This window comes from Lithobates pipiens, unplaced genomic scaffold (genome assembly GCF_037356315.1).
Source record: "Lithobates pipiens isolate NorthernLeopardFrog02 unplaced genomic scaffold, aLitPip1_a1.2 Scaffold_23, whole genome shotgun sequence".
NCBI classification, from domain to species: domain Eukaryota; kingdom Metazoa; phylum Chordata; class Amphibia; order Anura; family Ranidae; genus Lithobates; species Lithobates pipiens.
Window position 1 is genome coordinate 331830512 of NW_027507785.1, and position 14945 is coordinate 331845456.

At 48.3% G+C, this 14945-nt stretch overlaps 1 protein-coding gene across 3 annotated transcripts in view; it reads right to left on the bottom strand.

Annotated features, from left to right (window-relative positions):
- LOC143926712 (vitamin D3 hydroxylase-associated protein-like) overlaps positions 1-14945 on the bottom strand; it is a 70352-nt gene that overhangs the window by 21363 nt on the left and 34044 nt on the right. For all 3 annotated transcript variants that reach the window (XM_077450731.1, XM_077450729.1, XM_077450730.1), the window contains exons 3-8: positions 14029-14142; positions 11661-11804; positions 11332-11465; positions 8396-8602; positions 5339-5379; positions 2447-2571 (exon numbers count right to left, since the gene is read on the bottom strand). In XM_077450731.1, the coding sequence (XP_077306857.1) occupies positions 2447-2571; positions 5339-5379; positions 8396-8602; positions 11332-11465; positions 11661-11804; positions 14029-14142 (765 nt within the window). The remainder of the gene's footprint in view (positions 1-2446; positions 2572-5338; positions 5380-8395; positions 8603-11331; positions 11466-11660; positions 11805-14028; positions 14143-14945) is intronic.

Consider the following 14945-nt stretch of genomic DNA (forward strand, 5'->3'; position numbering starts at 1 on the left):
TCCGTTGGAATATCCGTCGGACCAAATTTTCCAACTTGTTGGAAATATTTTCCGACAAACTGGTCCGATCGGACATACTCCGATCATGTGTAGAGAATTCCGATCGGACAAAGTGCCACGCATGCTCAGATCAAATTCCTACATCAAAGCTATTGGCTACTAGCCTGAACGTAGTCCCATCGTAACGAAATTACGTCATCACGTTCTGAATGATCGGATTTTTCAACAACTTTGTCCGACCGTGTGTATGCAACAGTTTTCGGACACAATCCGATGGACAAAATCCGACGGACAAAATCCGACGGACAAAATCCGACGGATTTGGTTGGCAAAATGTCCGACCGTGTGTACGGGGGCTCAATCTGTAACCACCTTAAAGTGCATATAGAGCCCAAACTTTCTTTTTTTTAGATTTGGAAAGAGTAGGGAAGGGTTAAAACCCATATAAAATCCAAATAGAGGCCGTACTCCTCACAGTACTTGACCTTGTAATAATGGGTTCTCAAAGTGAATGCCATGTATGATGGTGTGCCAGAATCAGATGGAGTGATGCCAAGTCAACAGCACTCCAGATGAATGTGTTTATTGTAAGGATGGTGTCACATAAGGCACAAGAAACCAACATCTCATCTCAAGGCCTTGCAAAGTCCCGTCATCAAGGCAACACAGTCACTATGGAACAGAATGGAGAGGGAAATGTTGCCAAGGATCGGAATGATCAGGGAAGAGGTTCCAGTAGATGAGATGGATAAATAGATAGGACAGATAGATAGATACAGTGCCTTGCGGAAGTATTCGGCCCCCTTGAACTTTTCAACCTTTTGCCACATTTCAGGCTTCAAACATAAAGATATAAAATTTTTATTTTTTGTGAAGAATCACCAACAAGTGGGACACAATTGTGAAGTGGAACGAAATCTATTGGATATTTTAAACTTTTTTAGCAAATAAAAAACTGAAAAGTGGTGCGTGCAAAATTATTCGGCCCCTTTACTTTCAGTGCAGCAAACTCACTCCAGAAGTTCAGCGAGGATCTCTGAATGATCCAATGTTGTCCTAAATGACTGATGGTGATAAATAGAATCCACCTGTGTGTAATCAAGTCTCTGTATAAATGCACCTGCTCTGTGATAGTCTCAGGGTTCTGTTGAAAGCGCAGAGAGCATCATGAAGACCAAGGAACACATCAGGCAGGTCCGTAATACTGTTGTGGAGAAGTTTAAAGCCGGATTTGGATACAAAAAGATCTCCCAAGCTTTAAACATCCCAAGGAGCACTGTGCAAGCGATCATTTTGAAATGGAAGGAGTATCAGACCACTGCAAATCTACCAAGACCTGGCCGTCCCTCTAAACTTTCAGCTCAGACAAGGAGAAGACTGATCAGAGATGCAGCCAAGAGGCCCATGATCACTCTGGATGAACTGCAGAGAACTACAGCTGAGGTGGGAGAGTCTGTCCATAGGACAACAATCAGTCGTACATTGCACAAATCTGGCCTTTATGGAAGAGTGGCAAGAAGAAAGACATTTCTCAAAGATATCCATAAAAAGTCTCGTCTAAAGTTTGCCACAAGCCACCTGGGAGACACACCAAACATGTGGAAGAAGGTGCTCTGGTCACATGAAAGCAAAATACAACTTTTTGCCCACAATGCAAAACAATATGTTTGGCGTAAAAGCAACACAGCTCATCACCCTCAACACACCATCCCCACTGTCACACATGGTGGTGGCAGCATCATGGTTTGGGCCTGCTTTTCTTCAGCAGGGACAGGGAAGATGGTTAAAATTGAGGGGAAGATGGATGCAGCCAAATACAGGACCATTCTGGATGAAAACCTGTTGGAGTCTGCAAAAGACCTGAAACTGGGATGGAGATTTATCTTCCAACAAGACAATGATCCCAAACATACAGCAAAATCTACAAAGGAATGGTTCACAAATAAACGTATCCAGGTGTTAGAATGGCCAAGTCAAAGTCCAGACCTGAATCCAATCGAGAATCTGTGGAAAGAGCTGAAAACTGCTGTTCACAAACGCTCTCCATCCAACCTCACTGAGCTCCAGCTGTTTTGCAAGGAAGAATGGGCAAGAATTTCAGTCTCTCGATGTGCAAAACTGATAGAGACACCCCAAGCGACTTGCAGCTGTAATCGCAGCAAAAGGCGGCTCTACAAAGTATTAACGCAAGGGGGCCGAATCATTTTGCACGCCCCACTTTTCATTTTTTTATTAGTTAAAAAAGTTTCAAAAATCCAATAGATTTCGTTCCACTTCACAATTGTGTCCCACTTGTTGGTGATTCTTCACAAAAAATAAAAATGTTTATATCTTTATGTTTGAAGCCTGAAATGTGGCAAAAGGTTAAAAAGTTCAAGGGGGCCGAATACTTTCACAAGGCACTGTAGATAGATAGATAGATAGCAGCATAGTTGGGTCACCTTACCTCCTCATTGAAGTAGATGGGGGGAACATTGGGGTCGAGATTGAACATCTCATCACACAGTAGAGCTTTCATAACCAGAACCAGACCGTCCACATCTCGTGCCATTGGACCAATGCAAAGAGGCACTGAAATAAAAGTATTAGTGTATATACAGTCTGCAGGAAAGAAGGGAAAAGGACGGACAGGACTAAAACCTTTAAATACATGAAGGGGGAGAATAAGGGTCAGGAGGGCAAGAATGGATTTCCAGCAGTGGTGGCCATCAGGGCGGCCTATCCATGCGTTCGGCCCCCTAATCTACATGCAGGGCGCCAGGGGCATGGATTCCAAATTGGGTTTATTTTATTTATTTTTTTAAACACGTGATTAGAGCCAGAGGCTCTATTTGGCTTCAAAAAAGGGCAGGCTCGGGGCTCAGAGCACTGCGCCCTGATCTCACTCAGTTTCGTGACAATAGTGAATGAATATTCGCTATTGTAACACTGGTTCTCCTCCCGACCAATCAGGAAGCGGGTGTGACCCATTTCCAGATTGGCCAAAAGGAGAAGCAATCCCATTGGCCTAGGAGGAGGAGGGGGGAGACACACGGCCACCTAGATGCAGTCGGCGCTTTCCGAGAATCACCCCTAGTGATGACTTCAACCTGTTCCAGACTCAGCCTATGCTGATAACCTAGGGCCTCCCTGTCCACCTAGTGATGACCCCAATCTGTTCTTGACTCTACCTACGCTGATGACCTAGGGCCTTCCTGCCCATTTAGTGATGATGACTTTGGCCTGTTCCAGACTCTGCCTCAGCTGATGACCTGGTACCTTCCTGCCCACCCAATGGTAACCTTGGCCTGTTCCAGACTCTGCCAATGCCCTGGTACCTCCCTGTCCACCTAGTGATGACCTCAGTCTGTTCTTGACTCTACCTACGCTGATGACCTAGGGCCTTCCTGCCCATCTAGTGATGACCTCAGTCTGTTCCAGACTCTGTTATTGAATAGGTCCCTTCCTGTCCACCTATTAATGACCCCAACCTGTTCCAGACTCTGCCTCAGCTAATGACATGGTACCTACCTTCCCACGGGAACATAGAAATGTGATGGCAGAAAAAAGAGAAAATGATCCATTGAATCTGTCCGTTTTTTTATTTGTTGTTTTCGTTTTTTAAACGTATACATTTTTTAGTTTTTTTTTTTGTGATGACCTCAGCCTGTTCCAGATTCTGCCTCTGCTTATGACCTGATACCTTCCTGCCCACCTGGAGACGACCTTAGTCTACTTTACTACCCTGCTACTGACTTATTCTTTGTGGTCTTCTCCTGTTGATCTGCCATTGACCCTGACTCCCACCGCAGTCCTGCTGTTGTTTCAGAGTTCCACTTTAGCCTCTACCTGTGAACTCCATGGGTTGCCCTCTAGTGTCACAGAGCCGTCAGACGATGGCTCAACATCTACCATCATTGTCTTTGCCACTGGCTGGTTCTACTCTGCTGATACCGGGGGGGGGGGGGGGGGGGGGGGCTCAAGTCTTCACTGACATCTTCTTTCAGCACTCATACCCAGCACTGGTGCAAGAATTTTTGACACCCTAGGCAAAACCTCATTTTGCCGCTCCCCCCATTGGCTCTGCCCATGAGTCCACCCCCTTTGCAATATGTCACCCACCTGACCATTACACACACACACTGACCTACCTGACCATTACACATTCACTGACCCACCTACCTGACCATTACGCATACACTGACCCACCTACCTGACCATTATGCATACACTGACCCACCTACCTGACCATTACGCATACACTGACCCACCTACCTGACCATTACGCATACACTGACCCACCTACCTGACCATTACGCATACACTGACCCACTTACCTGACCATTACACATACACTGACCCACTTACCTGAACATTACACATACACTGACCCACCTACCTGACACACTACACTGACCCACCTACCTGACCATTACACATACACTGACCCACCTACCTGAACATTACCCATACACTGACCCACCTACCTGACACACTACACTGAGCCACCTACCTGACACACTACACATACACTAACCCACCTACCTGACACACACACTGACCTACCTATCTGACACAATACACTGACCCACCTACCTGACCATTACACACACACACACACAGCGCCGTTCCAGAGGAACAGGCTGGAGCAAAGGAGTCCCGAAGCGGTGCTGTGAGCTTTTACTCTGAAGAGAGCGAGGGAACAGCGGGGCGCTCAGCAGGACACATCGGGGGGATTGGAGGCATGATACAGAGGCCGTGGCTGCGCCCTGGGGGGTAGTGCGCCCTAGGCGGCTGCCTACTCCGCCTAGTGGTAGCACCGGCCCTGCTCATACCCCTCCTAACCTGCAGCTTCCCCTGTCTCACCTCTAGGGCGGGAGGAGCAAGAGAGGTCACCCCCATCTTCTACCAGATCCACAACCATACTTCCTTCACACACATGGAGAGGAATCTTTACATCAAACTGATCTTGATTTCAACTCTTGAAAAGTTTGTAAGACACAAATGATTTTCCAGAGCACATAAAATGACCAATATCTGTACTAAAGCTGATCTGACAGATTCTGACGGCTGAGAAGGTCACATGTCATTTGATGGATGATGGTCATGTGACCCTCACAAACTTCTCCAAGGAGCAGATCATTGTGTGACACCTCGGAGGAGGTCCTTATGTGAAGACACACGAGATCCTCTATTGGCAGGTATTGTCTGGTCTGTTTATGGTGGCATCAGCCAAGTAAACCGTTTTCTATCAGTTCTAGTCTTCAGTCATTTAGAAATGGTCACAACATATTTCGAAATTACTGAAAAAAATTGGGTCCAATTCACATAATAGATACTTCAATAATCTTCATTTTACCTGCAGTCATTCCATCGATACAGGGCCGGACCCCACTCATGCTGCACAATGGAGAGAAATTTGTGTTATTTTCCTAATTCAAATCCCATGAAAGGCAGTTACATACTTTACACCAGCCTTTCTCCACCTTTTCAACACAGAGGAACCCTTGAAATAGTTCTCCGGTCTCGGGGAACCCCCTGCTAAAAATTAGAAATCTACAACTCCTGATACATTGGTGTGATGGTCAGTGGGAAGAATGGTCCTTACACTTGTGGTCATTGGGAAGAATTACCTCCTTACAGAGAGCTAAAAAGATCAATGGTGTGAGTGGGAACTTATCTGAGAGGCAGAAATTCCCAATGCTGAAGGAACCCCTACAACCTCTGGGAGGAACCCTGGTTGAGAATCACTGCTTTACACTGTCCTGCGGTACAGGAGAATTTCCTTCCATGTTGTCAGAACAACCAGATGTCTTCCTGTTCCTCTGTGAATCCCCCTACACATAATTTTTTGTATGATAGTGTTAGCCAAGCTCATGCCACTCCCCCGTGGTTCCAACCTGCTCCACCCACTTCCCACCCTCAGAGAACACACAAACTAGGATTTCAAGACTAGAATATCATCCAGAATGAGCTGAAGACCTGCAGCAAACTACACCCAATCCCACATCTATCTCCCGCTGTATCTGTGGTCAGATCAGCAACTGCATTGTCCATAGAGACCCCCAGGAGGCTTTTACGTTTAAAATAGACTTTTCTATAGTGTATCTAAATTATTACCTCCTCCACACTGTAATAGTATTACAGAACAATACAGTCAGGTCCATAAATATTGGGACATTAAAGCGGAGGTCCACCCTAAAGTGGACCTTCCGCTCATCGGAACCCTCCCCCCCTCCGGCGCCACAATTGGCACCTTTCAGGGGGGAGGGGGGTGCAGGTACCTGTACAGTACAGGTATCTGCACCCACTTCCGGGATAGCTCTCTGCGGAAAGGGGACGTAGATTACGCCCCTTTCCGAAAGTCCCCCGCTGCCTGCTGGGAAACACACAGATCCCAGAGGCAGCGGGGACCGTCCTTATTGCGCAGCGTGACTCGCGCATGCGCAGTAGGGAACCGGGAAATGAAGCCGAAAGGCTCCACTTCCTGATTCCCATACCCAAGATGGCGGCGGCAGCACCCGAGAGACGATCGGGAGATCGGCTTCGGATGCCGACATCGCGGGCGCGCTGGACAGGTAAGTGTCACTATTTTAAAAGTCAGCAGCTGCAGTATTTGTAGCTGCTGGCTTAAAAAAAAAAAAAAAAAAAAAAAACGCGGAGTCCCGGCGGACTACCGCTTTAACACAATTCTAATCTTTTTGGCTCTATACACCAACACAATGGATTTGAAATGAAACGAAGATGTGCTTTAACTGCAGATTTTCAGCTTTAATTTGAGGGTATTTACATCCAAATCAGGTGAACGGTGTAGGAATTACAACAGTTTGTATATGTGCCTCCCATTTTTTTAAGGGACCAAAAGTAATGGGACAATTGGCTGCTTAGCTGTTTCATGGCCAGGTGCGTGTTTTTCCCTCATTATGCCATTTACAAGGAGCAGATAAAAGGTCCAGAGTTAATTTCAAGTGTGATATTTGCATTTGGAATCTGTTTCTGTCAACTCTCAATATGAGATCCAAAGAGCTGTCACTATCAGTGAAGCCATCATTAGGCTGCAAAAACAAAACAAACCCATCAGAGAGATAGCAAAAACATTAGGTGTGGCCAAATCAACTGTTTGGAAAATCCTTAAAAAGAAAGAACGCACCGGTGAGTTCAGCAACACCAAAAGACCGGGTAGACCACGTAAAACAACTGTGGTGGATGACCGAAGAATTCTTTCCCTGGTGAAGAAAACACCCTTCACAACAGTTGGCCAGATCAAGAACACCCTCCAGGAGGTAGGTGTATGTGTGTCAAAGTCAACAATCAAGAGAAGACTTCACCAGAGTGAATACAGAGGGGCCACCACAAGGTGTAAACCATTGGTGAGCCTCAAACACAGGAAGGCCAGATTAGAGTTTGCCAAACAACATCTAAAAAAGCCTTCACAGTTCTGGAACAACATCCTATGGACAGATGAGACCAAGATCAACTTGTACCAGAGTGATGGGAAGAGAAGAGTATGGAGAAGGAAAGGAGCTGCTCATGATCCAAAGCATACCACCTCATCAGTGAAGCATGGTGGTGGTAGTGTCATGGCGTGGGCATGCATGGCTGCCAATGGAACTGGTTCTCTTGTATTTATTGATGATGTGACTGCTGACAAAAGCAGCAGGATGAATTCTGAAGTGTTTCGGGGAATATTATCTGCTCATATTCAGCAAAATGCTTCAGAACTCATTGGACGGCGCTTCACAGTGCAGATGGACAATGACCCGAAGCATACTGCGAAAGCAACCAAAGAGTTTTTTAAGGGAAAGAAGTGGAATGTTATGCAATGGCCAAGTCAATCACCTGACCTGAATCGAGTTGAGCGTTCATTTCACTGGCTGAAGACAAAACTGAAGGGAAAATACCCCAAGAACAAGCGGGAACTGAAGACGGTGGGCAGTAGAGGCCTGGCAGAGCATCACCAGGGATGAAGCCCAGCGTCTGGTGATGTCTATGCGTTCCAGACTTCAGGCTGTGATTGACTGCAAAGGATTTGCAACCAAGTATTAAAAAGTGAAAGTTTGATGGATGATTGTTAATCTGTCCCATTACTTTTGGTCCTTTAAAAAGTAGGAGGCACATATACAAACTGTTGTAATTCCTACACCGTTCACCTGATTTGGATGTAAATACCCTCAAATCAAAGCTGAAAGTCTGCAGTTACAGCACATCTTGTTAGTTTCATTTCAAATCCATTGTGGTGGTGTATAGAGCCAAAAATATTAGAATTGTGTTGATGTCCCAATATTTATGGACCTGACTGTATATCGTTATAAAAGAAAATTTACACATTCTGCCTATTTAGTCAGATAAAACTTTCTGCAATTCTAAATCATCTTTAAAACTCTCAGGGGGTGCAACGTGTGAATGTACTGCTCACCTCAGCCGTAGAGATGTTGGCTTAAATCCAGCAATCCCACAAAAACTGGACGGGAGACGAATGCTGCCAGCGAGGTCAGTTCCGAAGCCCAGAACTGACCCTCCACCTCCAATCAAAGCCCCTTCCCCACCTGAGGACCCAGAAGCCCCCTTGGCTGTGTTATGGGGGTTCTTTGTGTATCCGTAGATTGTGTTGCTGGTTTCAAAGCTGTGAAGAGTGGAAGACAATATAATTGCATGCTTGTATCTTATCTCAGACTCTGAAAATAGAAGAGAAGAAGAGGTGGAGGATGGGGGGAAAGGAAGAGGTGGAGGATGGGGGGAAAGGAAGAGGTGGAGGATGGGGGGAAAGGAAGAGGTGGAGGATGGGTTGAAGGAAGAGATGGAGGATGGGGTGAACGAAGAGGTGGAGGATGGGGTGAACGAAGAGGTGGAGCATGGGGTGAAGGAAGAGGTGGAGCATGGGGTGAAGGAAGAGGTGGAGGATGGGGTGAAGGAAGAAGTGGAGGATGGGGTGAACGAAGAGGTGGAGGATGGGGTGAAGGAAGAGGTGGAGGATGGGGTGAAGGAAGAGGTGGAGGGTGAGGTAAGAGAAGAGATGAAGGAAGAGGTGGAGGGTAAGGATGAAGGAAGAGGTAAAGGAAGAAGTGAAGGAAGAGGTGGTGGGTGAGGTGAAGGAAGAGATGAAGGATGGGGTAAAGGAAAAGGTGGAGGGTGATGTAAAAAAAGAAATGGATGGTGAGGTAAGAGAAAATATGAAGGAAGAGGTGGAGGATGGGGTGAAGGAAGAGGTGGAGGATGGGGTGAAGCAAGAGGTGGAGGATGGGGTGAAGCAAGAGGTGGAGGATGGGGTGAAGCAAGAGGTGGAGGATGGGGTGAAGCAAGAGGTGGAGCATGGGGTGAAGGAAGAGGTGGAGCATGGGGTGAAGGAAGAGGTGGAGCATGGGGTGAAGGAAGAGGTGGAGCATGGGGTGAAGGAAGAGGTGGCGGGTGAGGTGAAGAAAGAGGTGGAGGGTGAGGTGAAGGAAGAGGTGGCGGGTGAGGTGAAGGAAGAGATGAAGGATGGGGTGAAGGAAGAGGTGGAGGGTGAGGTGAAGGAAGAGGTGGAGGGTGAGGTGAAGGAAGAGGTGGCGGGTGAGGTGAAGGAAGAGGTGGCGGGTGAGGTGAAGGAAGAGGTGGCGGGTGAGGTGAAGGAAGAGGTGGAGGGTGAGGTGAAGGAAGAGGTGGCGGGTGAGGTGAAGGAAGAGGTGGAGGATGGGGTAAAGGAAGAAGAGGTGGAGGATGGGGTGAAGTAAGAGGTGGAGGATGGGGTGAAGGAAGAGATGAAGGATGGGGTGTTAGGAAGAGGTGGAGGATGGGGTGAAGGAAGAGGTGGAGGATGGGGTGAAGGAAGAGGTGGAGGATGGGGTAAAGGAAGAAGAGGTGGAGGATGGGGTGAAGGAAGAGGTGGAGGATGGGGTGAAGGAAGAGGTGGAGGATGGGGTGAAGGAAGAGGTGGAGGATAGGGGTAATGATAGAGGTGGAGGATGGGGTGAAGGAAGAGGTGGAGGATTGAGTGAAGGAAGAGATGAAGGATGAGGTGAAGGAAGAGGTGGAGGATGGGGTGAAGGAAGAGGTGGAGGGTGAGGTGAAGGAAGAGGTGGAGGGTGAGGTGAAGGAAGAGGTGGCGGGTGAGGTGAAGGAAGAGGTGGAGGGTGAGGTGAAGGAAGAGGTGGAGGGTGAGGTGAAGGAAGAGGTGGCGGGTGAGGTGAAGGAAGAGGTGGAGGGTGAGGTGAAGGAAGAGGTGGAGGATGGGGTAAAGGAAGAAGAGGTGGAGGATGGGGTGAAGTAAGAGGTGGAGGATGGGGTGAAGGAAGAGATGAAGGATGGGGTGTTAGGAAGAGGTGGAGGATGGGGTAAAGGAAGAAGAGGTGGAGGATGGGGTGAAGGAAGAGGTGGAGGATGGGGTAAAGGAAGAAGAGGTGGAGGATGGGGTGAAGGAAGGGGTGGAGGATGGGGTGAAGGAAGAGGTGGAGCATGGGGTGAAGGAAGAGGTGGAGCATGGGGTGAAGGAAGAGGTGGAGGATAGGGGTAATGATAGAGGTGGAGGATGGGGTGAAGGAAGAGGTGGAGGATGGGGTGAAGGAAGAGGTGGCGGATGGGGTGAAGGAAGAGGTGGCGGATGGGGTGAAGGAAGAGATGAAGGATGAGGTGTTAGGAAGAGGTGGAGGATGGGGTGAAGGAAGAGATGAAGGATGGGGTGAAGGAAGAGGTGGAGGATTGAGTGAAGGAAGAGGTGGAGGATGGGGTGAAGGAAGAGGTGGAGGATGGGGTGAAGGAAGAGATGAAGGATGGGGTGAAGGAAGAGATGAAGGATGGGGTGAAGGAAGAGGTGGAGGATGGGGTGAAGGAAGAGGTGGAGGACGGGGTGAAGGAAGAGGTGGAGGATGGGGTGAAGGAAGAGGTGGAGGATGGGGTGAAGGAAGAGATGAAGGATGGGGTGAAGGAAGAGATGAAGGATGGGGTGAAGGAAGAGGTGGAGGATGGGGTGAAGGAAGAGGTGGAGGACGGGGTGAAGGAAGAGGTGGAGGTTGAGGTGAAGGGTGAGGTGAAAGAAGAGATGAAGGAGGAGGTGGAGGAAGAAGTGGAAGATGGGGTAAAGGAAGAAGAGGTGGAGGATGGGGTGAAGGAAGAGGTGGAGGATAGGGGTAAAGGAAGAAGAGGTGGAGGATAGGGGTAAAGGAAGAAGAGGTGGAGGATGGGGTGAAGGAAGAGGTGGAGGATGGGGTGAAGGAAGAGGTGGAGGATGGGGTGAAGGAAGAGGTGGAGGATGGGGTGAAGGAAGAGGTGGAGGATGGGGTGAAGGAAGAGATGAAGGAGGAGGTGGAGGAAGAAGTGGAGGATGGGGTGAAGGAAGAGGTGGAGGATGAGGTGTTAGGAAGAGGTGGAGCCCCTTACCAAATCAGGCTCTGGGGCACATTGGTCTTGGCAAACACAATAGCTCCTTGTTTCTTCAAGACTTTGACGATGACGCTGTCCTCCTCCTCCAGAACATCCAGATACTGAGCCAGGCCACATGTGGAGGGGTGACCCTGAAAATCCCACAGAGAAATGTTAGGATATTTAGCAATAGTGGATGGAGCTATTATTGGACAGGTGGATAAATGGTTCTGAGTATTACAAGTATCTGGTCTCTGAACCAGCGACTCCATTTCATCTATGGATCCGGTGATTATTGTGATGAAAGGTTCTACAGGGGAAAGATCTGATATATATATAAACATTACCTGATAGCCAACATGCTCCTTTATGGACACCGGGACCCCATACAGAGGACCCTTCACTCCATTCTCTTGTAGTTTCTTCAGTTGATCTTCACAGTCGGACAGGAAAACAGTCACACAGTTCAAACTCTTGTGAACTTCAAGAGCCTGCATGGAGAATTGTACTCCCATTATTCTTCTAGAAAAGGTTTAGTGTATATGTGCTGGAATGTCAAAATATTTACATTATTTATTGTTATATTATGTTTGTGCTATTAGATCCTCCACCTTACTGAGAAACTGGATAGAGGCTGGATGAGGCACATCATTCAGAGTATGGAGGCAGGCAAAGGCCCATCATTGGGGTATGGAGGGAGGCGGGGCACATCATTGGGGTATGGAGGCAGGCAAAGGCCCATCATTGTGGGTATGGAGGGAGGCGGAGCACATCATTGGGGTATGGAGGGAGGCGGGGCACATCATTGGGGTATGGAGGGAGGCGGGGCACATCATTGGGGTATGGAGGGAGGCGGGGCACATCATTGGGGTATGGAGGGAGGTGAGGCCTGTCATTCAGGGTATGAAGGGAGATGAGGTACATCATTGGGGTATGGACGGAGGTCAGACCCTTCATTGGGGGTATGGAAGGAGGTGAGACATATCATTAGGGTATGGGGGGGGGTGAGGCCCGTCATTTGGGGTATGGGGGTAGGCGAGACCCGTCATTTGGGGTATGGGGGTAGGCGAGACCCGTCATTTGGGGTATGGGGGTAGGTGAGACCCGTCATTTGGGGTATTGGGGTAGGCGAGACCCGTCATTTGGGGTATGGGGGAGGTGAGACCCGTCATTTGGGGTATGGGGGAGGTGAGACCTGCCATGTGGGGTATGGAGGGAAGTAATGCACATCATTCAAGGTATGGAGGGAGGTGAGGCCCATCTGGTGTAGTGGTTAGCACGCTCACCTAGCAGTAAGAAGGGTCGCTGGTTTGAATCCCAACCACAACACCACCTGCCTGGAGTTTGCATGTTCTCCCTGTGCCTGCGTGAGTTTCCTCCGGGTACTCTGGTTTCCTCGCACACTCCAAAGACATGCAGGTAGGTTAATTGGCTTCTGTCCAAAATTGGCCCTAGTATATGAATGGGCACCTTGGATTGTGGACTACTTGAGGGTAGGGACTGATGTGAGTGTGCAATGTACAGGGATAGGGACAATTGTAAACACTCACTCAGGTTGAACTGGATGGACTGGTGTCTTTATTCAACCTTACTAACGTGAGGTATGTAACATCATCTGGGGTATGGAGGAAGGAGATGCACATCATCTGGGGTATGGAGGGAGGTGAGGCACATCATCTGGGGTATGGAGGGAGGTGAGGCACATCATCTGGGGTATGGAGAGAGGTGAGGCACATCATCTGGGGTATGGAGGGAGGTGAGGCACATCATCTGGGGTATGGAGGAAGGTGAGGCACATCATCTGGGGTATGGAGGAAGGAGATGCACATCATCTGGGGTATGGAGGGAGGTGAGGCACATCATCTGGGGTATGGAGGGAGGTGAGGCACATCATCTGGGGTATGGAGAGAGGTGAGGCACATCATCTGGGGTATGGAGAGATGGTATGGAGGGAGATGGTATGGTATGGAGAGAGGTGAGGCACATCATCTGGGGTATGGAGGGAGGTGAGGCACATCATCTGGGGTATGGAGGGAGGTGAGGCACATCATCTGGGGTATGGAGGGAGGTGAGGCACATCATCTGGGGTATGGAGGGAGGTGAGGCACATCATCTGGGGTATGGAGGAAGTGAGGCACATCATCTGGGGTATGGAGGAAGTGAGGCACATCATCTGGGGTATGGAGGGAGGTGAGGCACATCATCTGGGGTATGGAGGGAGGTGAGGCACATCATCTGGGGTATGGAGGGAGGTGAGGCACATCATCTGGGGTATGGAGGGAGGTGAGGCACAAGGAAGAACATCACAATGTGGGAGAGAACACAGATAACAGAAAAGGATGGCGCTACAACAAAAATAACCACAAGATGGCAGAATAATAGCCAATTATATAACTGTGCATAGCATTCGATTTTACACAACTAGTGTACCAGCACCGCTATACAAGCTGTACACTCACTACTTTACATTGTAGACAAGTGTCATTTCTTCAGTGTTGTCACATGAAAAGATAGGAGAAAAGATTTACAGAAAAGTGACTGAGGGGTGTGCTTACTTTTGGGAGATACTGTACACTATCAGTGACTTTATAGAATAATAAAATACAGCAATATAAAATATCGATTTATAAATATATCAAAGTATAAAATAAAACCGGGGAGTTCAGTGAAATCATATCTATGGGGTTCCGGTTGTCCAGTTAATGATTGAATTACCTTCCTGACATAGACGTAGAGCGCCGTCTCCGGAGACAGAGCGCCGCCTTTCAGCTCTTCAGCCAACTCCACCAACGTCAGACCCAGAATCCTCGTGTGATCCGGGCCGGGGTTCTGCAGGAAGACATGGGGACCAGTAAGGACTGGGACCAGCCGCAAAAGATCTCCATAGACATGACCCCAACTTACCGCTCCACCATTGTTAGGATCCAGGTCTGGGTCTACAAGGAACTGGCCAAGAGGTCTGTGGAGTATTTTAACCTAAAGATCTCCCTATATATGATATGATCTCCCTACACATGATATGATCTCCCTACACATGATCTGATCTCCCTACACATGATCTGATCTCCCTACACATGATCTGATCTCCCTACACATGATCTGATCTCCCTACACATGATCTGATCTCCCTAGACATGATATGATCTCCCTAGACATGACATGATCTCCCTAGACATGACGTGATCTCCCTAGACATGACGTGATCTCCCTAGACATGACATGATCTCCCTAGACATGACATGATCTCCCTAGACATGACATGACCTCCCTAGACATGACGTGATCTCCCTAGACATGACATGATCTCCCTAGACATGACATGACCTCCCTAGACATGACGTGATCTCCCTAGACATGACATGATCTCCCTAGACATGACGTGATCTCCCTAGACATGACATGATCTCCCTAGACATGACGTGATCTTCCTACACATGATATGATCTCCCTAGACATGATATGATCTCCCTAGACATGATATGATCTCCCTAGACATGATATGATCTCCCTAGACATGATATGATCTCCCTAGACATGACATGATCTCCCTACACATGATCTGATCTCCCTAGACATGATATGATCTCCCTAGACATGATATGATCTCCCTAGACATGACATGATCTCCCTAG